Source organism: Hippopotamus amphibius, chromosome 4, assembly GCF_030028045.1.
Source record: "Hippopotamus amphibius kiboko isolate mHipAmp2 chromosome 4, mHipAmp2.hap2, whole genome shotgun sequence".
Lineage (NCBI taxonomy): Eukaryota > Metazoa > Chordata > Mammalia > Artiodactyla > Hippopotamidae > Hippopotamus > Hippopotamus amphibius.
In genome coordinates, this window is record NC_080189.1 from 177,386,985 (window position 1) to 177,410,187 (window position 23,203).

At 40.0% G+C, this 23,203-nt stretch overlaps 1 protein-coding gene across 7 annotated transcripts in view; it reads left to right on the forward strand.

The window, feature by feature from the left end:
- The first annotated feature begins 2,096 nt into the window (after positions 1-2,096).
- Positions 2,097-23,203, forward strand: part of PPP4R4 (protein phosphatase 4 regulatory subunit 4) — a 106,489-nt gene continuing 85,382 nt past the window's right edge. For all 7 annotated transcript variants that reach the window (XR_009053350.1, XM_057733453.1, XM_057733454.1 and 4 more), the window contains exons 1-2: positions 2,097-2,350; positions 3,809-3,882. Coding sequence is in view for 6 of the 7 variants with exons in the window: in XM_057733453.1 (XP_057589436.1) it covers positions 2,234-2,350; positions 3,809-3,882 (191 nt within the window). In the remaining variant the exon portion in view is untranslated. The remainder of the gene's footprint in view (positions 2,351-3,808; positions 3,883-23,203) is intronic.

The following is a 23,203-nucleotide window of genomic DNA, read 5'->3' on the forward strand; positions in this document are numbered from 1 at the left end:
AGAGCCCAGAAACAGAGACAGGTGTCTATGGAGACTTGGCTTACAACATAGATGCTGTCACATCTTAGTGGGGAAAAGATGGATTGTTTGGTGGGTACTGCTGGGAAAACTGGCTCAGCATGCACAGAAAACAATATTCTTATTTCCAGTACATGTGAGGTGAACTCCAGGTGAATTAAGACATGTGATAGGTAAAAGTATGAAGCAAAAAAGGGTAAAATGTAGGAGAATATTTTGCAACCATGGGTAGGAAAAGATCCTTAAACAAGACCCCAAAAGCAAGGCTGAAATTGGATGCATTTGACTATATCAAAATTAAGGATTTCCCTTATATTGTACAATAGCAAAGACCAAGCAAAAAGGATGCAAGAAAGACTGGGCGATACTGGCAATGTCCAAGGCTGTCAAGGGATTAATATTTAGAATATGTAAGGAACTTTACATATATTCACTCAGGAAAAAAACAGGAAATCTAGCAGAAAAATAGGCAAAAGATGTAACCAGGTAGTTCACAGAAAGAAAAGCATCTCTATGGCTAAGTATATGGAAAATGGTTATCACTAATCATGAAAATTAAAATACGATACTTTACCAATGCCAGATTCACAGAAATTAGGACACAATAGCAAATGTTAGTGTGTAAGGTGGAGAAATGGGAAACTTCCTATCTTTACGTGCCATTGATGGGAGTGCAAACTGGCAAAGCCATTCTGGAAGAGTACTAAGGCAGAGTGAAACCAAGCAGTGTAGATTCCATGATCTAGAAACTCCATTTCTCTCTTATGGTCTATAAGAGACACGTGTACTACCCATTCCAGCAATGTCTGTGATAACAAGGAACTGCTGGCAACCTAATTGTTCATTAGTTAAGGAACTGATCAGTAAAACGTGCTAGACGCACAAATCAAATACTTCTAGTGGTCAGAATGAACGAACTCCTGGTTATACATAGGCTCACGGATAGCTAAGACATTATGTTGACGGAAAAACAAGAAACAGAATGAGTTCTTATCACAATACTATTCGCGTATACTAAAAAGAGGTTCTTAAACTAAAAGCAGTTATCTTTCGAGGATATATACATGTATAACGAGAGGGAATGCATATGCGGGTAGAGAGACCAGACGGTGGAGAGGGAATGAGTGGAAAATAACAGTAAAATAAAAACGAGATGGGTCCTGCTGACTCTTAGGAGCTGGAGTATGAGCAACAGGACTAGTTGCCGAGGTTCAAAAAAATGGCCCCAATCCCGCTTGCATCGCTTTCTACGCTTAACAGAATCAAATGCAAGCAACTCAGAGTGGCTGCCCAGACCTGGTCTTTTCTCCACAAAGGACTACGTCTCTGCCTCGTCAAACACTCGGTTCCCCGCACTTCAAGCTCTACTCTGCCTGCACGTCCTACAAGCCAAACACGCCCAGGCTTCAATCCGAAACGGGCTTACTCTTATTTCTCTTGGAAAAATCCTGTTTAAGATTCAGTTTAAGTATCTCCTCTCCAGGTAATCCTTTTTTTGACAACTGCCCTTCCCACATGCTAACCCCTCCCGGACTGTATTCCCATGCACCCTGTCCCCGTCAATCCCGCACACACCAAGTTCTATTTACTTATTTTGGGTACACATCCCCGCACTCCACCCCACCCAGGGATACAGTAGAGTTACGGCGATCTCAGTGTCCACAGCTAGTGCGCTGGGGTGGGCGGTCCCACGAATAACTGCGCCATAATTCTAGCAAGTTTAGCAAGATCCCAGCCCACCTCCCTCTCCTTTGTTTCCCCTCTTATTGGTTCAGTATCTCCGCCCCCGGCTACAGACCGCAGCCCACCTCCACAAGCTGCGGGAGGTGGGAGGTTCTGCGCACGCGCGGCGGCCGGGGGCGGGGCGAAGGGGAGAGGCGGGCCTAAAGACTGGGGCGGTAGGGGACTGCCGCGACGTTGCGCGGCAGTTGCGTCCGGCCGGCGTGCACGCGGCGCCCGGGAGGGGGCGGGGCTGAGGCGGGCCCCTCCCCCGCCCGGCCCCGCCCCCGCAGCCCGCCCGCGCAACTCGCCCCGCCCCCTCGCCTTGGCTGCCCCGCCCCCTCGGCGGCCGAGCTGCTTCTCCCGCCGCCCGCTCGCCGCCCGTCTCCGGCGCCCGAGAGCGGGAGAAAGTCCTGCTGGTGGGCGGCCGCGGGGCTGCGCGCGTCCGGCATCCCGGGGCCGCTCCGGCCCGGGCGGCGAGGGGGTCCGGCGGTCCATGCATCCGCCGCCGCCCGCCGCCGCGATGGATTTCAGTCAGAACAGCCTGTTCGGCTACATGGAGGACCTGCAGGAGCTCACCATCATCGAGAGGCCGGTCCGCCGGAGCCTCAAGGTGCGCCCCGGGGAGGAGGAACTGCCCGCGGGGCGCCCGGCGGCTTGCGCCTGCCCCGACCCCCGCCCGCCCGCTCCCCGAGGCGGCCCGGGACCCTCTCGGAGTCCTGCTGGCTCCCCAGTCCTCCGGTCCGCGGTCGCCGTGTTACCCTAACCCGGCCCCCCCTTTCGGGCCCCCTTCTTCGACGTGGCTTGGCTTCTCCCAGCCTGGACCCCCAGCCCCGAGGGACGGGCACCCGGGGTCAGCCCGCGACCCCTAGGACCCCCTCGGTTTTCCAGTCCCCGGGCCCAGCCCGCCCCCCAGGAACGGCCGGCCGAGCCCCTGTCATTCGGGCCAGCCCGGCCCCCACCGCGCCGTCCCTCTCGCACAGCCGGGGCCCCTCGGTTGCGGTTCTTCTCCCCCCGGCCCTGCAGGAGCTGCCCCTCGCCGCCGCAGCCCGCGTATCCCGCCTCCTCTCCTTGGGGCTCCCCCTCCCCCCGGCTCTGGCTCCCTGGTGCTGCTGCCCCGGTTCTGGTCCCAACCCCGCTCCTCAGTCAGCACGGCCCCGACTCTTCCCCCCAACCTCTCCCAGAGACACCCCAGATCCCATCCCCCCCTCCGCCCCCATCAGAGCAAGCTTGGGTCCCCCAGTCCCCAAGTCAGCCCGGGCCTCCCTTTCCCTCCCAACTAGCACCGATAGTAGAGTCGTCCTGCTACGACGGGTCTTCAAAGCCCTCTCGACCCTTTGTCCCAATCCAGAGTCACCACGTGTCCTTTTCTTCCAGCCCCTCCAGGGCTGTAGCTGGGACCCTGCCCCCCAATCCCCTTCAGAGAGTCAACCTTCACCAGGCCCCCCACCTCCCACTAGCTCCCCCACCCCGCAGAGTCATCTTCCAGCCTTCCAGAGGCTCCAACCCTCACTGCTGGCAAAACTAGTTAACCGGCCCCCCGCCCCCTGTAATAGCTCCTGTAGCTCATTTCACTCCCACCTGCCGCAATGTCTCGAATCTTTGATTTTCTTCCAGTCCCAGAGTTTATTCCCTTCCCTCCCCCACTCCAGATTTCGTCTTTCTCATTCTCCCTCGGCTGCAGTCTTCGTTCCCCCTTTTAAGCATTTCCTGGGATGGAAATGCTGGCGAAACAGTCTTGGATATTAGAGGTTAAAAGTATGTGTGCATTTTATATATGCACATAAAATTGATTTCAGCAAGGTTCTGAAGCCACAGTGTGAGTCTCAGGCTTCAATCTAGAAGCTAGAAGAGTAAACAAAAGAAAAAAAAAAGCCCGAAATCCCTCAAACTCCACCACCTAAACCCAACAATTAGAGACGTCTGTGGTTTGAGGGTGTCAGACCCTTGATTAGTTTCAGTGATAGCGCTTAATTGTGAAACTTTTTCATCAGCCAGTACTCATATAGGGTCCCTGGAGGCAGGACTGATCCGATGTTTGTGTGCGTAATTTGTGTTTTACACTTGACAGACACCAGAAGAAATAGAAAGACTGACAGTTGATGAAGACCTCAGTGATATTGAAAGGGCTGTTTATCTACTCAGGTATTTCATAAAGTCTTTTTGTGATAATTGCTGCTCTTTTCCTGTGGCAGCATCCACGGATGATTTCTGAAATGTCATGTTACGGTTATGTTCACATTTACCTAACCACTTGAACAGAGTACTTTTGCATGCACAGCACTTAATTATGTTACAAATTAAGATTTAGATATGGACTTATGAATTTGAGAACTGAAATCAAATTTATAGAACTGACATGAAAGCTTATAGAATATTGCTTGGAGGAGGAACAGAACAACTAATGGTTTGAGTTGAATCTCATTAAAAAAATTTTGCAGCTTTGGTTGGCCTCACATAAGATCCAGTACATTTAGATGAGACTTAAGAATATCCAGTGATTAATTTTAAGTTAATTGTAGAGTATGAACTTTATAAGCTATTTACTGTACAGAAAAAAAAATCTGCAAATGTGGTAGTTCAGTTTTTTCCCTCAGGATATCCTGTTTATATTAATTCTGCTATATGCGCTTTATAATTTTGCCTGAGAGATTTTAAAATTTAATTGAGCCTGCTCTCACTTAAATTTCATCTCACAAGCTCTACGGAATTGCTTAAACCAATGGTTATTACAAATGTTTACAAGATTTCTCTCAACTATTTAAAAAATTGTGTTGCAGATTTAACGTAAAAGCTAATGTGAACTTTAATGAATATATCTATAAAAATCCTTCAGAAATGGAAATTTTCCTAAGGCATTTTGTGTACATTGTTTTAAAATTTTTCCTGCACTTTTTTTTTCCCCTTTTGGCAAATTAGTTTTCGCTTTCGTTTTTTGGAACCAGGTTTTGAAAACTGGTGTTATTTACCTTCTGAAATAGTTGTCATCCTTGTTTCCTTAGTTCAAGTCTGCTCTGCCGGTTTCAGGTGCTGGCAAGTTTCTTGTTCTTCTTTCTTGTTTTATAGATCATGTTTCTAGTCCCACGATATTCATTGAATGACCCTATTAAAAAAAAATCTCTCCTTGACATCCATTTTCTTACTTATTCTATAGCCAATTACTGACTGGGTTCTGTTCTTATTTAAGTCAGAATTTTAGCATGCTTACAATTTAGACCATTCTCTTCAATAATTCTGTTACTTTAAAATGTTTCCGGATCTTAGACCTTATGTGGTGCTATTTTCCCTCCTCTTTTGGTCATTTATGGTAGCCTGCTTTCGTCATTTCTACCTATTTATTTTATCATTATTTCTAAAATTTTTATTGGAGTATAGTTGATTTACAGAGTTGTGTTAGTTTCAGGTGTATCTACATATTTATTTTAAAAGAAAATGGTCTTATTTTTGTATAAGTTAATGGCATGTGTTTTTAACATTTCATAGAGAATATGCCATTTGACTTATTTTGATAATTATGTAATATTTGAAGTACTTTATCCCTAATGATTAACGTGCCCAATACGGTGAGCAGTAGTTGTAAGCATCTGCCTTTTCCCACATTTCTTTTATTTGGAGTAGGTAGACAACTGGTGAAAATTTAGATAAGCTTCTTTTAGCATACAGCAGTTAATGACTTGAAGTCAGTGCCTACTTAACTCCTACTGAATTCTCTCCGTATAAACGCTGGCTTACAATTAGGACATAGAGAGTCTTGCTCTACTTACTTGCGACAGCAGATACCTTATTCTAGATATCAGTGACAAGGCTTCTCTTTTAGGGTAGCTTATATTCTATTTTGCTTTTATTGTTAGTGAACCAGGTCATCTAAGTTGTCTGTATTTCTCAGACACAGAACGTAAGTTTCATCCAGTTCTGGAACTTACAAAGCCCTTACAGAGGCAGATGGGTCCTCTCATTCTTAGGCAAGAGAGTTTTGAAAGAGATCTGATATCTCTTTTTAGTTTCTTGTGGCCCATCTACCTTGAAGGAGGTTTGCAAGGTGACTCAAAAGGCAAACACTAGTTTGGTTGTGCATGGGTTCTCCAGCTGAGTTCTTTTGTATTCCTACCATCTCACCAGCTCCTGAGAGAAAGTGGGATTTCACCTTTAGGCCAGCTCCTGAAGGGATAGCAAGATGCCTGCCTGAAAGGTTCTTTCTTCCCTGGGATTCAGGGGAGGGTGTGGGATTGTCTTATGGACTTGTTCCAAACTTTGCCTCTGTTAAAGCTGTTAAAGCCTCTTCTCTCATGTATTGAGCCTTCTATTTTAACTGTAATTTATTCCTTTTTTTCCCCCCTATTTGTACTTCCCAATGCTGTAGAATCTAATACTGAGTGCTTTTTCCCCTCTCTATGATTTTCAGGTTTATTTTTGAGTGCTTTACCTTTTCCTTGGTTTTGGGTATTTAATATCCAGAATTTTCCTCTTTGCTTTTGCATGTCAGATTTGTTTCTTTAGCTCTCTTATTTTTGTATATTAAATCTATTTTGGAAGGTTATGCTACATCAGAATTCAGAGTCAAATGTGTAAGTATCGGTAGGAAATGCTTTATATTACTGGAGGTTCTGATAGCATTTAAACTGAACCTAGTATCTAAAAAAGCATTATATTGGACTGCTGTCCAATGAAAAACAAATTACATTGTTCATTCTAACCCTAAAATATGGCAGATCAATTATTAATGCTATTTTCATAATTAAGTTTGGAACATTATGGTATTTGAAGATTTGATACAGATGATTCTGTGGTTTTGCAGAAATATGATGCTGATATACCCATCTGTGGCATTTAGCACTGAACCAAAACAACTTTCCTAATAGTCACAGCTTGTGGCTTAGTCAAAATCATATTACAATATCTTCTTCTAGTTCTCTCCCTTCTTTGTGATTTTGGCATATATATTAGGAACAATTTTGTTAGAGAAGGGTCCTAAGTTTGTACACTGTGCTTTCATTAGGTAAACCTTTACTCACATATCTCTAATTGCCTACCAGATAAATTCCAGACCCTTAAGCTTGGCATAAGTGACTCCATCTTAGCTGTGCAATAGGATGTCCCACCAGGTCGTCAACTTTTTTTTTCATGGCTTGGTTGAGATGTAGTTCATGTGCCAGTTCACCCATTTATAGTTGAGTGGTTTTGTGTATTCAGAGTTGTGTATTCAGCACCACAGTCAATTTTAGAACATTTTCATCACTTCTGGAAGAAACCCTATACCTATTAGCAGTCACTCCCCACTTCTGCTCAGTCTTCCCAGCCTTTGGGAACCACTAGTCTACTTTCTTTCTTTATGGATTTGCCTATTCTGGACATTTTTAAAAAATTTATTTATTTTATTTTTGGCCGCGTCGGGTCTTTGTTGCTGTGCACGGGCTGCGGTGCACGGGTTTCTCATTGTGGTGACTTCTCGTTGTGAAGCACCGGCTCTAGAGTGCAGCCTCGGTAGTTATGGCGCACGGGCATAGTTGCTCCACGGCAAGTGGGATCTTCCTAGACCACGGATCGAACCTGTGTCCCCTGCATTGGCAGGCAGATTCTTAACCACTGCTCCAACAGGGAAGTCCCTGGACATCTTATGTAAATAAAATTATACAACATGTGGCCTTTTGTGACTAATTTCTTTCACTTACTATAATGTTTTCAAGGTCCCTCCACTGTTGTAGCTGTGTGTCAGTACTTTGTTTGTTTGTACTGTATAGGGTTCCACTGTGGGGGTAAATCACCTTTTGTTTGTTCATTCATCAGTTGATGGACACTTGGGTTTTTTCCACTCAGTCCTTCACTTCTTGAAGCAGTCATGCTGCCCTATGCACTGTTATTCGGATGCATCACGTTCATCCTTAACTCTGCTTTCCCTCATTCTGGAATACCTTTCATTATACCTCTCCAACATTTTCATCCCCAGGATCCAGCTGTAATCTTGAGTCTTTCATAAGGCCTTTCCTAACTGCTGAAACCACGGAGATCTCAGGCTCTCTGAGCTCCCACATCACTTAGTGGCTGCATACCTTTGTACTCCTTAGCTTGTGTGTGCACGTACGTTTTCTTCAGGAGACTGTAAGCTCTTAGAGGGCAAGCCGTGTTTTATTTTTGTTGCTGTTTTGGTTCTTTCTTGTTCTGTGCTGTGATATAAATATATACCTCTTAATGGAATAAAGTGTATTTATTTATCTTAAGATGACCAAAGTGCCAGACGAATTAAGCAGCTTTTGATTTTTTTTGTATTGTAGGCAATAGACTCAGACAGATTCAGGTTATGTCCTTTTCTACCACTTACTATCTGTGTGACCCTAGGGGCAAGTTACTTATGGTTAAGCAACTTATGGCTGTTAAATCCTGGTTTTCTCATGCGTAAAGTGGAAAATAATAATTCTTTTTTTCCCATGGTGGTTGTATTCTGTGTAGAGCCCCAGACACCATGATGGTACCGTTACTATTGACTCCCTCCTGTTTCCTTTGCCATGTCCTGAATTCCTTACTACTCAGGTGCTCAGGGTACATTTCAAACTTTTAAAAGAGGATAGCAGTATTAATTTTGTCTTCCAATAATTTAATAAAGTAACAGGCAAGTAAAGTATATCAAGTTTGAAGTTTGTGATATCTGGTAACTTCCTTTGCTAAAAGTCTTTATCAGAATCTTCACATGTTATAATTATTTTAAACTGATGATAAGGTCAGCCTGTTTAAGCAATATCTGCTATTTATATTATACATTAAATGTGTTGATTGGTTAATGTACCTAACCTAACTTTTATGTTGCTTACTTTTACAGTCATTTAAAAACCGTCTGTCACTGTGCACTGTGAGTTTTAAAACATTTTGCCTTTTGCCTTTTAGGGACAGTCAGGTAAAGTACATCGTTAATTAGTACCTTTTCTTCCTCTCCAACCACCTCCCCCCCACCCGCCCCAGCCTCTTTTTTAAAAAATAGGAGTAAGTGTTCGCCCTAGTGATATTATAGAGTGAGAATTCTGCAGCCAAATCTGGAGATAAAAGTGCCGTATACTGGCTGTTGCTAATCACATTTGGTAACTCTTGCATTGAAGACTAGCACAGGGTAGCAGTGAGGTCACGGGGAAGCTTTTGGTTGTTTTATCTTTAAAAATACCTGTCCTATTTGCTTGGCAAATGGGAAAAGTTGTGTGAAAATCTCCTTTGTATGCCCTTATTTCTAAGATCTTCTATTATCTCCACACTTCTTTTGCCTTTGCTATTCTTCGATTTCTTTTGTTCTCTTTTTTTTTTTGATACCTTCTGCCATTTAGTACTGTTTTGGTGAGGTGGGGTGCTTATGGGGTTTGTGTGTGTGTGTGTGAGAGAGAGAGAGAGAGTGTTTGTGTGTGTGTGTGTGTGGGGGGGGGGTGAGTCTTGAGTAGCCAGGATTGTTTGCCCAGTTCTCTTGAGTGTTGTACAGGAGAGGCACATCACAATTTTTAATCCCTCACAGTTGGGATGAATTGTTAGTTAATCCCCCCAAATTGATGAATGTGGGGAATCATAAAAATGACACATACTTTCAGTATTTCATTTTAGTGTAAAAAAAATACATTTGTTTGCCAATCTTTTGTAGTAGGTCCACTACCTTTGGAGTATGGGTCTGCTTAATACAGTTCATAATCCTTTTTCTGGCATAAATACCCCCAAAGTGTATTTACAATGTCAAGTTCAGGTTTCTTTAAAGTGGAATGAGAATTCGAAGACGCTTTGAAGCAGTCTGAAAGCCTTAGTTTTTTTTTTTTTTATTTTTTTACTCAGGTTTTGCAAGTTGTCGTGTACTTCTTAATTCAATAGCGTTTTCTTTGGCAACTTATCTTTGTTGAGTTTTTCTAAAACTTTCAATTTAGTTGTCATAGAAACGACTCTCTTTGCATTCATATGTTTATGTAATACTTAATTATGTAATTGCAGTATCAAGTAAATTGGGATAAACTGGTCTGAGAACAAACACAGCTGACTCTTGGTTACAACCCGACTGGTTAGAGCAGAAGCATGTGGGCATTTCAGAGAGTAGCCTATTAGCTATGAGCTTTCAGCTTACCTTTGGCAGGAAAGCAGAGAGTGTTGCTTAGTTGGGAGAGTCTTTTAACACCTTGTTGAGAGAGATACTATCCCTTTTCAGAACATGCATTGTGATGATCTTGCTTCATCCTTGGATACCCATCATATTCCTCGCTTGTCTCTGCATTGAGTTTGGTCCATGGTCTGGTCTGTTCTTCCTTCACCGTTATATTCTTAAAAAAAAAAAAAAGAAATTAATGGATTAAGAATCTCAGTTAAAGAGGTACTCTCATAAACATGTATTATTTGTTTTTTAAGACAAACTTTTGGAACATATGCAGAAATTAGTACACATCATAAATATACAGCTTGTTGTTTTTTCACAAGTTAAAAAACACTGATGTAACCAGCATCCAGATTAAGAAATAGGACATAACCTGTTGTATTAGCCTAGTAGCCTCATTCCCTGCAAAGGGTAACTATGCTATCCTAACTTCTAACACCCTAGATTAGTTTGCCTGATTTTGAACTCTGTGTAGTAGGAACCATGGAATATACTGTTTTGTGTTTAGCTTCTTTTGCTCAACCTTTGTAAAAAGAGATCTGTCCACAATGTTGCATGGAGAAATAGATTGTTTGTTCTCTTTCCTCTGTGGTATTCCATTATATGAATATACCATATCGTTTACTGTACTCTTGGTAGACATTTGTCTTGTTTTCAGTTTTTGGCTATTATGAATAATGCTGCTATGAACATTTCATGTACAAGTCTTTTTATGTATATGTGTGTGCATTTCTTTTAGGTGTCTTCATACCAGTAGAACTGTTGGTCACAGTATACGCATATGTCCAGCTTAGAAGATATGGCTAAACAATTTTCCAAAGTGCTTGTACCAGTTTATACTCCACCAGCAGTGCATGAGTGGTTCCACCCTATATTTTTTAGGAATCAGAAGTGATAAACTTTCTAGTACATAAATTTCTAGTATATCAATAATGAACTACCTACCTAATAGCCCATAGAATTTTCTGTTTTTCTGTGTATGCTTTACTTATGTCATATAACTTTTTTCTTTCTTTATAAGAGAGTTTCTATAAATTTTTACAATTAGTTTTTATTCTGCTAGACTGCCTGGTTTGAAGACTCTTGGTTCAAAGGTCTTCTTTCAGGGGTACCACTTCTAGTCACTGTGCTTTTAATGATTACAAGGGTCCTATTTTTAAAAAATTGTCCAGGTTATCCTGTGTGAAGATGATGCGGAAATTACTTGCCTTTCTACATGGGAATTGGAGGCATCTTCATTTTTCTGTTCTAGAATCAGAGGGCTCACTGTTTCACATGTTAAGAGGCAAACATAATGGATTCCAGCTGTATGTCTCGCATCATCACTAAAGCCTCATTACTTAAGTCCTTGGCAAACCCTGAATTCTCTGTTTTGGAAAAGTACTAGGTCTCTGAATCTAAGGGGTTTGGAGATTATTTCCCATCTCCTTTTGCTTATCTTTCATTATGAGAACAATGATGGGAGGCATCTTTTTCTTTTTTTCCCTATTTACTGAAGCCTCAGAAGGCTCTGTGACATCAGTAGAAAGCAGAATGCTCTCATGGGATCTGTAGGAAAAGCTTAAAAATAAAAAGTAAACTATTTTCACCAATGTAAAGGTGACCCATATAATGTCATTGGGAAGACCTAGAGCTTAATAACAAGATGCAAGTATGAGAGATTTGAGCAGTTTTCCTCTTGTTAACTATAGCTGTCTGATAACCTATTTAAAATACCTACAAGTTTCTATGAGAAAACACTGTAAAGTAATCCTAAAATTAATGCTTATATAAAGATTTGAATAAAATACGGGCTAAGCTATATAACTGAAATGTAGCTACATTGTAATATATATGTATGTGTATATTATAAATGTGTATATATGTTTGTATGTGTGTATATTTATTTTCATGAGCAATTAGTTCATCCTGACACTTGAGCTGTAGCTAAGTGAGACGCAGGGAGATTGAATTTTGTCCCAGAACGTAGCTAATTAGTTCCCAGTAAAAATTCGGAGCTGTGTTGCTTGGCTCCCAGTCTTGCCGTGTAGTGGTTTTAGTCACAGTATGAATTAAAGTGTTGACTGTACCAAGTGGTAAGAATTACAGCTCCTAGAATGAGGGTCACATGAAGGAAATTAAACCCTTGTATAAAGTCCAATGATCTTTATATCTGTACCTCTTTCAACTAGGATACTTTGCCTTTTACAGTATCTTTTGTTGTCCTTGGTGGCCACCAAATGTGGGAGGCAGGGAGAAAGTGTTCAGACTTAGTTCTTCACAGTCACCACCTTTTTGGCTTTATGATATTGGTATGTGGTAATCATGTCAGAAATAACCGCAAAGTCTATTATATCCTTGCGTGTGGATGTGCCTCACAGTGTAATTTTCCCTCCAAATCAGAGATGTTAATAATGGAGAAGATTTATAATGCAACTAATAGTTACTTTAGAGTAAATATCTTAGGAGTTTAGGTTAAAACATAGAAAATATTGAGTCCTTATTATGTGTTAAGCATCTCTTGGGGGAATGAGTGGCACTGTACCAGCAGATACTTGTGTTCAAGGAAGTACTCGTTTAAGGAAGCAAACGCACTTTTCTTAAGTTTCAGTAGAATAGAAGTCATCTCTAGTTAATAAGTATGTTGGGCATTAAGAAGGCAGTATGTAATGTCAGAACTGCTTATACTAAGACTGAACCAGATGCATTCTTGAAGGCCGAGGCTTGCTCATTTATCACTTGAGAGGCCTTGGGTAAGTTGCTCATCTGAGCCCAAGCCTCTGAATCTAAACTGGGAATAGTAAAACCTACCTTGCGGGATTGTTAAGAAGATTAGAGGAAATGTATGCAGAGGCCACAGTGCTTGGTGTAGAGTTGTGTTCAGTAAAGGCTAATTGTTACTGGTCTTTTAAATCAACTGTTGGCAATTCAGAACATACTTTACTTTAGATGTATGGGCAAATTCCTATCCAGAAGCTTCATGTTGTTATAAAATTTTCTCTACAGGTGGTGCCCCTTTCTAGCTAATTCTCCACCCTGACCCTAGGCAACTGGTGATCTGCTTTTTGTCTCTATACATTAGTGACAGATTCTTCTGTTCTAGAATGAAGACATGTTTTCATATCTCTTGGATAAATGCCTAAGAATGGAATGCTACATCATTGGATCAGTATATATATATATATATTTTTTTTTTTTTAAGAACTTTTATTGAGATACAGTTAACATACAATAAACTGCATAATTTAGAGTGTACTATTTGGTATCCCAATCTCCCAATTCATTCCCCCCCCACCCTCCCCGCTTTCCCCACTTGGTGTCCATATGTTTGTTCTCTACATCTGTGTCTCTATTTCTGCCTTGCAAACCGGTTGATTTGTACCATTTTTCTATAGTCCACATATATGTGTTATTATATGATATTTCTTTTTCTGACTCACTTCACTCTGTATGACAGTCTCTAGGTCCAACCATGTCTCTACAAATGTCCCAGTTTCATTGCTTTTTACAGCTGAGTAATATTCCATTGTATATATGTACCACATCTTCTCTATCCATTCATCTGTTGATGGACATTTAGGTTGCTTCCATGTCCTGGCTGTTGTAAATAGTGCTGTAATGAACACTGGAGTGCATGTGTCTTTTTGAATTATGGTGTTCTCTGGGTATATGCCCAGTAGTGGGATTGCTGGGTCATATGGTAACTCTATTTTTAGTTTTGCAAGGAACCTCCATACTGTTCTCCGTAGTGGCTGTATCAATTTACATTCCCACCAACAGTGCAAGAGCATTCCCTTTTCTCCACACCCTTTCCAGCATTTACAGTTTGTTGATGCCCATTCTAACCGGTGTGAGGTGATACCTCATTGTCGTTTTGATTTGCATTTCTCTAATAATTAGTGATGTTGAGCAGCTTTTCATGTGCCTCTTGGCCATCCGTATGTCCTCTTTGGAGAAATGCCTTTTTAGGTCTTCTGCCCATGTTTTGATTGGGTTGTTTGTTTTGATATTGAGCTGGATGAACTGTTTATATGTTTTAGAGATTAATCCTTTGTCTGTTGATTCGTCTGCAAATATCTTCTCCCATTCTGAGGGTTGTCTTTTCGTCTTGCTTATAGTTTCCTTTGCTGTGCAGAAGCTTTTAAGTTTCATTAGGTCCCACTTATTTATTTTTGTTTTTATTTCCATTACTCAAGGGGGTGGATCAAAAAAGATCTTGCAGTGATTGATATCAAAGAGTGTTCTTCCTATGTTTTTCTCTAGGAGTTTTATAGTGTCTGGCCTTACATTTAGGTCTTGAATACATTTTGAGTTTATTTTTGTGTATGGTGTTAAAGAGTGTTCTAATTTCATTCTTTTACATGTAGCTGACCAGTTTTCCCAGCACCACTTATTGAAGAGGCTGCCTTTTCTCCATTGTATATCTTTGCCTCCTTTGTCATAGATTAGTTGACCGTAATTTATCTTTGGGCTTTCTATCCTGTTCCATTGATCTGTATGTCTGTTTTTGTGCCAGTACCATACTGTCTTGATCACTGTAGCCTTGTAGTATAGCCTAAAGTCAGGAAGCCTGATTTCACCAACTCTATCTTTGCTTCTCAAGATTGCTCTGGCTGTTTGAGGTCTTTTGCATTTCCATACACATCTTAAAATTTCTTGTTCTAGTTTTGTGAAAAATGCCACTGGTAATTTGATCGGCATTGCATTGAATCTGTAAATTGCTTTGGGTAGGATAGTCATTTTCACAGTGTTGATTCTTCCCATCCAAGAATATGGTATGTCCCTCCATCTGTTTGTGTCTTCTTTGATTTCTTTCATTAGTGTCTTTTAGTTTTCTGAGTACAGGTCTTTTAGCTCCTTAGTTAGGTTTATTCCTAGGTATTTTATTCTTTTTGTTGCAATGGTGAATGGGATTGTTTCCTTAATTTCTCTTTCTGATCTTTCATTGTTAGTGTATAGAAATGCAAGAGATTTCTGTGTGTTAATTTTGTATCCTGCAACTTTCCCAAATTCATTGATTAGCTCAAGTAGTTTTCTAGTGGCATCTTCAAGATTTTCTATGTATAGTATCATGTCATCTGTGAACAGTGACAGTTTTACTTCTTCTTTTCCAATTTGGATTGCTTTTATTTCTTTTTCTTCTCTGATTGCTGTGGCAAGGACTTCCAAAACTATGTTGAATAGTAGTGGTGAGAGTGGACATCCTTGTCTCGTTCCTGATCTTAGAGGGAATGCTTCCAGTTTTTCACCATTGAGAATGATGTTGGCTGTGGGTTTGTCATATATGGCCTTTATTATGAGGTAGGTTCCCCTCTGTGCCCACCTTCTGGAGAGTTTTTATCATAAGTGGGTGTTGAATTTTGTCAAAAGCTTTTTCTGCATCTATTGAGATGATCATGTGGTTTTTATCCCTCATTTTGTTAATATGGTGTATCACTTTGATTGATTTGCATATATTGAAGAATCCTTGCATTCCAGGGATAAACCCCACTTGATCATGGTGGATGATCCTTTTAATGTGTTGTTGGATTCTGTTGGCTAGTATTTTGTTGAGAATTTTTGCATCTAAATTCATCAGTGATATTGTTCTGTAATTTTCTTTTTTTGTAGTATCTTTGCCTGGTTTTGGTATCAGGGTGTTGTTGGCCTCATAAAATGAGTTTGAGAGTGTTCCTTCCTCTGCAAAGTTTTTGGAGGAGTTTGAGAAGGATGGGTGTTAGCTCTTTTCTAAATGCTTGATAAAATTCACCTGTGAATCCATCTGGTCCTGGACTTTCGTTTGTTGGGAGATTTTTAATCACAGTTTCAATTTCATTCCTTGTGATTGGTCTGTTCATATTTTCTATGTCTTCCTGATTCAGTCTTGAAAGGTTATATCTTTCTAAGAATGTGTCCATTTCATCCAGGTTGTCCATTATATTGGCATATAGGTGCTTGTAGTAGTCTTTTATGGTGTTTTTTATTTCTGTGGTGTTGGTTGTAACTTCTCCTGTTTCCTTTCTAATTTTATTGATTTGAGTCTTCTTCCTCTTTTTCTTGATGAGTCTTGCTAGAGGTTTATCAATTTTATTTATCTTCTCAAAGAACCAGCTTTATTTATTTTTGCTATTGTTTTCTTTGTTTCTATTTCATTTATTTCTGCTCTGATCTTTATGATTTCTCTCCATCTACTAACTCTGGGTTTTGTTTGCTCTTCTTCCTCTAGTTTCTTTAGGTGTAAGGTTAGATTGTTTATTTGGGATTTTTCTTGTTTCTTGAGGTAGGATTGTATTGTTATAAACTTCCCTCTTAGAACTGCCTTTGCTGCATCCCATAGGTTTTGGATTGTTGTGTTTTCATTGTCATTTGCCTCTAGGTATTTTTTGATTTCCTCTTTGATTTCTTCAGTGATCTGTTGGTTATTTAGTAGCGTATTGTTTAGCCTCCATGTGTTTGTGTGTTTTACAGTTTTTTTCCTGTAATTGATTTCTAATCTCATAGCGTTGTGGTCAGAAAAGATGCTTGATATGATTTCAATTTTCTTGAATTTACCAAGGCTTGATTTATGACCCAAAATGTGATCTATCCTGGAGAATGTTCCATGTGCACTTGAGAAGAACGTGTAATCTGCTGTTTTTGGATGTAATGTCCTATAGATATCTATTAAATCAAGCTGATTTATTGTGTCATTTAAAGCTTGTGTTTCCTTATTAATTTTCTGTGTGGATGATCTGTCCATTGGTGTAAGTGGGGTGTTAAAGTCCCCCGCTATTATTGTGTTACTGTCGATTTCCTCTTTCATAGTTGTTAGCATTTGCCTTATGTATTGAGGTGCTCCTATATTGGGTGCATATATATTTATAATTGTTATCTCTTCTTCTTGGATTGATCCCTCAATCTTTATGTAGTGTCCTTTCTTGTTTCTTGTAACATTTTTTATTTTAAAGTCTATTTGATCTGATATGAGAATTGCTACTCCAGCTTTCTTTTGATTTCCATTTGCATGGAATATCTTTTTCCATCCCCTTACTTTCAGTCTGTATGTGTCCCTAGGTCTGAAGTGGGTCTCTGGGAGACAGCATATATATGGGTCTTGTTTTTGTATCCATTCAGCCAGTCTGTGTCTTTTGGTTGGTGCATTTAGTCCATTTACATTCAAGGTAACTATCGATATGTATGTTCCTATTACCATTTTCTTAATTGTTTTGTTTTTGTTTCTGTGGGTCCTTTTCTTCTCTTATGTTTCTCGCTTAGAGACCTTCCTTTAACATTTGTTGTAGGGCTGGTTTGATGGTGCTGAATTCTCTTAGCTATTGCTTGTCTGTAAAGCTTTTGATTTCTCCCTCGAATCTGAATGAGATCCTTGCTGGGTAGAGTATTCTTGGTTGTAGGTTCTTCCCTTCCATCACTTTAAATGTATCGTGCCTCCCTTCTGGCTTGCAGAGTTTCTGCTGAGAAATCAGCTGTTAACCTGATGGGAGTTCCCTTGTATATTATTTGTCATTTTTCTCTTGTTGCTTTTAATAACTTTTCTCTGTCTTTAATTTTTGTCAGTTTGACTACTATATGTCTTGGTGTGTTTCTCCTTGGTTTTGTCCTGCCTAGGACTCTCTCTGCTTCCTGGACTTGGGTAGCTGTTTCCTTTCCCATGTTGGGGAAGTTTTCAACTATAGTCTCTTCCGGTATTTTCTCAGGTCCTTTCTCTCTCTCTTCTCCTTCTGGGACCCCTATAATGCGAATGTTGGTGTGTTTAACGTTGTCCCAGAGGTCTCTTAGGCTGTCTTCAGTTCTTTTCATTCTTTTTTCTTTATTCTTTTCAGCATCAGTGATTATCACCATTCTGTCTTCCAGGTCACTTATTCGCCCTTCTGCCTCAGTTAATCTGCTATTGGTTCCTTCTAGTGTATTTTTCATTTCAGTTATTGTGTTGCATATCTCTGTTTGTTTGTTCTTTAATTCTTCTAGGTCTTTGGTAAACTTTTCTTGCAACTTTTTGATCTTTGCATCCAGTCTTTTTTCAAAGTCCTGGATCATCTTCACTATCATTATTCTGAATTCTTTTTCTAGAAGGGTTCCTGTCTCCCCTTCAGTTAGTTGTTTTTCTGGGGCTTTAGCTTGCCCCTTCATCTGGTACAAAGTCCTCTGCCTTTTCATTTTCTCTGTCTTTCTGTGGCTGTGATTTTCAGTTCCAGTAGATGAAGTACTGCTGATACTCCTTGATTCTGCTGTCTGCCTTCTTGTGGAGGAAGCTGTCTAGGAGTCTCGTGGGTGTTTCCTGATGGGAGGGACTGATGGTGGGTTGGGCTGGGTGGGCGGAGCTCAGTGACACTTCAGTCTGCTTGTCTGCCAGTGGTGGGGGCTGTGTTCCCACCTTGTTGGATGTTTGGCCTGAGGCTACCCAGTGCTAGAGCTCACAGGCTGTTTGGTGGGGCTAATGGCAGACTCTGGAGGGCTCACATCAATGAGCACTTCCCAGAACCCCTACCACCAGTGCCCCCGTCTCCTCCATGAGCCACAGCTGCCCCCCACCTCTGCAGGCAACCCTCCAACACCAGCAGGTAGGTCTGGTTCAGTCTCCTATGGGGTCACTGTTACTTCCCCCTGTGTCTTGGTAAACACACTTTTTTGTGTGCCCTCCAAGCGTGGAGTCTCTGTTTCCCCCAGTCCTGTGGAGGTCCTGCAATCAAATCCCGCTGGCTTCCAAAGTCTGATACTCTGGGAATTCCTCCTCCCATTGCCAGACCCACAGGTTAGGAAGCCTGACGTGGGTCTCAGAACCCTCACTTTAGTGGGTGGACTTCTGCAGTATAACTGTTCTCCAGCTTGTGAGTCACCCACCCAGCATTTATGGGATTTGATTTTAATGCAGTTGAGCCCCTCCTGCCGTCTCATTGCGGCTTCTCCTTTGTCTGTGGATGTGCGGTGTTTTATTTTGGTTAGTTTCAGTGTCTTTCTGTCAGTGATTGTTCAGCAGTTAGTTGTAATTCTGGTGCTCTTGCAAGAGGCAGTGAGTGCACGTCCTCCTACTCCGCCATCTTAATTCGGCTCCTCTTCCAAGTGTATATATTTTTCATTTCAGTTCTGTTGAGGTATATTGACGACTAATAACCTGCGTATATTTAAACTGTACCATTTGATGAATTTTGACATATATATGTGTGCCCATAAAGCTCTCATCACTATGAAGATAATGAACATATCCACCACTCCCCAAAGTAACCTTGTGCTTATCTATGATATCCTCTCCCTTTCTTCTATATGTGCGCCCATAAAGCTCTCATCACCATGAAGATAATGAACATATCCACCACTCCCCAAAGTAACCTTGTGCTTATCTATGATATCTTCTCCCTTTCTTCTATATGTGCACCCATAAAGCTCTCATCACCATGAAGATAATAAACATATCCACCACTCCCCAAAGTAACCTTGTGCTTATCTATGATATCCTCTCCCTTTCTTCTGCTATCCTCCCCGACTGCAGCAGCCACTCATCTCCTTTCTGACACTATAGATTAGTTCCAATTTGTAGAATTTTGGGTATGGAAAAAGATATTCCATGGAAATGGAAATCATATCAGATAAAATAGACTTTAAAATAAAGAATGTAGCAAGAGGGGAGAAAGGACACTGCATAATGATCAAGGGATCAATCCAAGAAGATAATATAACAATTATAAATATATATTCACCTAATATAGGAGCACCTCAGTACATAAGGCAAATGCTAACAACTATAAAAGAGGAAATCAACAGTTACACAATAATAGTGGGGGACTTTAACACCCCACTTATACCAATGGACAGATCCCCCAGACAGAAAATTAATAAGGAAACACAAGCTTTAAATGACACAATAGACCAAATAGATTCAACTGATATTTATAGGACATTCCATCCAAAAAGAGCAGATTACACTTTCTTCTCAAGTGCACATGGATCATTCTCCAGGATAGGTCACATCTTGGGTCACAAGTCAAGCCTCGGTAAATTTAAGAAAAATGAAATCATATCAAGCATCTTTTCTGACCACAACACTGTGAGATTAGAAATCAATTACAGGGAAAAAACTGTAAACAACACAAACATGGAGGCTAAACAGTATGCTACTAAATAACCAACAGATCACTGAAGAAATCAAAGCGAAAATAAAAAAAATACCTAGAGATAAATGACAATGAAAATATGATGATGCAGAACCTTTGGGATGCAGCAAAAGCAGTTCTAAGTGGAAAGTTTATAGCAGTACAGTCCTACCTCAAGAAACAAGAAAAAACCCCAAATAAATAATTTGTAGAATTTTATAGAAATGAATCATACAGTAGCTACTCTTTCGTCTGGCTTCTTTTGTCAACATACCTATTTGGAGTTTCATTCATGATGTTGCATGTATCAATAGTTTATCTCTTTTTATTATTGATAATTATTCCATTTTAAGATATAGCACATTTTGTTTAGCCATTCATCAGTTGATGGACATTTGGGTAACTTCAAGATTCTGGCTGTTACAGGCTAAGTGGCTGTAAGCATTCATGTACAGATATTTGTGTGGACACATGCTTTCTTTCCTCTCATGAATAGCTGGAGTGGAATGGCTGGGTCAGGTAGTAGGTGCATGTTTACATTTTCAAGAAACCGCTGAGCTGTTTCCAAGTGATTGTACAGTTTTACATTTCCCAGCAGCAGTGTGTGAGAGTTTGAATTGCTCTCTCTACTTACTGACACTTGGTATGATCTGCTTTTTTGGTTTTAGGTCCTTCTGGTGGTATTAGCACTGGTCTAGTGTAGTGGTATTTCATTGTATTTACAATTTGGATTTCCCAAATGACCAGTGAACATTGAGCATCTTTACATGTGTTTATGAGTCAGACATATATCTTGTTTGGTGAAGTGTATGTTCAGATCTTTTGCCTATTTGTTGGACATATGCTTTGCAAATATTTTTTGCCAGTCTATGGCTTGCTTTTTAATTTTTGTAAGAGGACCTATCTTGTAAAGATCAAAGTTTCTCTGCTTTACTGTGGTCTAATTTTGATGTAGTCTAATTTATTGATTTTTTTTTTCATTATAGTTAGTGCTTTTTGTGTTGTATTTAAGAAATCTTTGCCAAATCTAGGTCATTAAATTTTTTTCGTATGCTTTCTTTTAGAAGTTTTGAGGTTTTAGCTCTTAATTTCAGTTCTGTGATTCATTTCCACTTAAATTTTATATGTGGTGTAAGGTAAGGGTTGAGGTTGAGGTTAGTTTTTTTTTTTTTCCCCACATAGCTATGGTGGAAAGTGGAAAGGGCCAGTTTGCTATTGTAAAAATCAGGGGACCTGGTATCTATCTCTGCTATCACATTCAAGTTGCTTAAGTTCTTCAGACACCGTTTTCCCCCTATTCTCTCCAGGTGATCTGATGGGGTGGGCCTCAGAATATAAGGTTCCATCTTGCTTCAGCAGGCTGTCTTCAGTTTTAGGAAAGAGGATAAGGAAAAGATGTTGAATCTCAGTTTCTTATTTCATCCACTAGGCGGTGCTAATGGACATCCCTGTAAGGGCAAAAACTCCTTAGATAGGTGAACAGCTTCAGAGCTTTTAAAAAAGGTCACCTTTGAAGAAGATATTCATAATTCAGAAAGTGCCTGTGTTTCATTAAGGAGTAGATGTAATAGTATTATAATGAAACCGAAAATACCGTTTATCACCAAAAAAATATCAGAGCAGAACAATATTTTCTTTAAAGAGTTCTGTATATTTGGTTTGAATATATTTTGGGCAGAATGAGAGTTATATGGCCAGCCTAAAAATATTTACATATTCAGGTGAAAAATCAGAGTGATAAGTCTGATGGCTTTAGAATTGTCATAGAAATTCTCTTGGTAATAAACTTGTAAATTTATGTTTGCTTTGAAATACTTTTGGTAATAAAATTATAAACTATTTTCTTGAGTAGTGGACATTCTTGAAGAGGAAGAGGATTCACAAAAGTACAGCCTGAGCATCTCTCCTTGTAACTCTGATGATGGTGGGGAGGTAGGGGTGGAGGGAGGGGGATGGTTTACAAGTACAGTTTGTGTGTGTATGTGTGTCTCATATAATTTTCCAATTATTTGCGGGATTTTTCCATATACCTTCCTGTTATTGGTTTCTAGGTAATTCTGTAATGGTTACAAAACACACTTTGCTTGACTTCAGTTCTTTTAAATTTGCCGAGATTTGTCTTTTGGCCAGAACATGGGTCGATCTTGGTGATTGTTCTATGTATATTTGAATGTGTGTTCTGCTGTTGTTGGATATAATGTTCTGTAAATGTCAGTTAGTCAAGTTGGTTGGTATTTTTCAAATCTTCTATATCTCTAAGGATATTTTCTACTTGTTCTACTGACTAAAAGAGTGGAATATTGAAGTCTCTAACTGTAATTTCTGATTTGTCCACTCCTTTCAAATATATCATTTTTACCGGTGGCTCACATATTTTGATTTTTGTAATTAATGCATATACAGTTAGGATTGTTATGTTTTCTTGGTGAAATAACCCCTCATAGCTATGTAACATTTGTCTTTATCCCTAGAAACATTCCTTGTTTGAAGTCTACTTTATATGATATTAATATACTCACTCCAGCTTTCTTTTGGTTAGTGTTTACACAGTGTATCTTTTTCTGCCCTTTTGCTTTTTAAAAAAATAATTTTTATTTTGGAATTATTTTAGATTTCCAGAGAAGTTACAAAGATAGTTCAGAGAGTTACTGTATACCTATTACCAGTTTCCCCTAAAGCTAACATCTTACATTGCCATGGTGTATTTGTCAAAACTAAGAAATTAACATTGGCGCAACACTGTTTACTAAGTGCCAGACTTTGGATTTCACCAGTTTTTTCACTAATGTCCTTTTTTCCTTTTTTCAGAATCTAATCAGGATATCACGTTGCATTTAGTTGCCGTATTCCCTTAGTCTCCTCTTGGCTGTGACACATTCTTCAGCTTTCCTTGCTTTTCATGATCTTGATAGTTTTGAAGAGTACTGGTCAAGTATTTCATAGAATATCCCTCAACTTGTGTTTGGTATTTTTCTCATTGTTAGATTGGAGTTATGGGCTTTGGGGAAGAATACCATAGAGGAGATGTGCCTCTCTCATCCCATGATTTCAAGGGTACATGACATCAGCATGACTTATCACTGGTGATGTTAGTCTCAATCACTTGGTTGAAACTGTATCTGCCAGGTTTCTCCACTGTTTGAGTGGTGAGAGAGGACCTCCCGGCCTTGTTCCTGATCTTAGGGAGCAAGCATTCAATCTCTCATCATTAAGTATTATGTTGGCTGAAGTATTGTTTCTCATGGTTGCTATTAAGTTAAGGAAGTTTCCTCTAGTCCTAATTTGCTAACTGCTGACAGTTTTTTTTTTTTTTTTTTTAAGT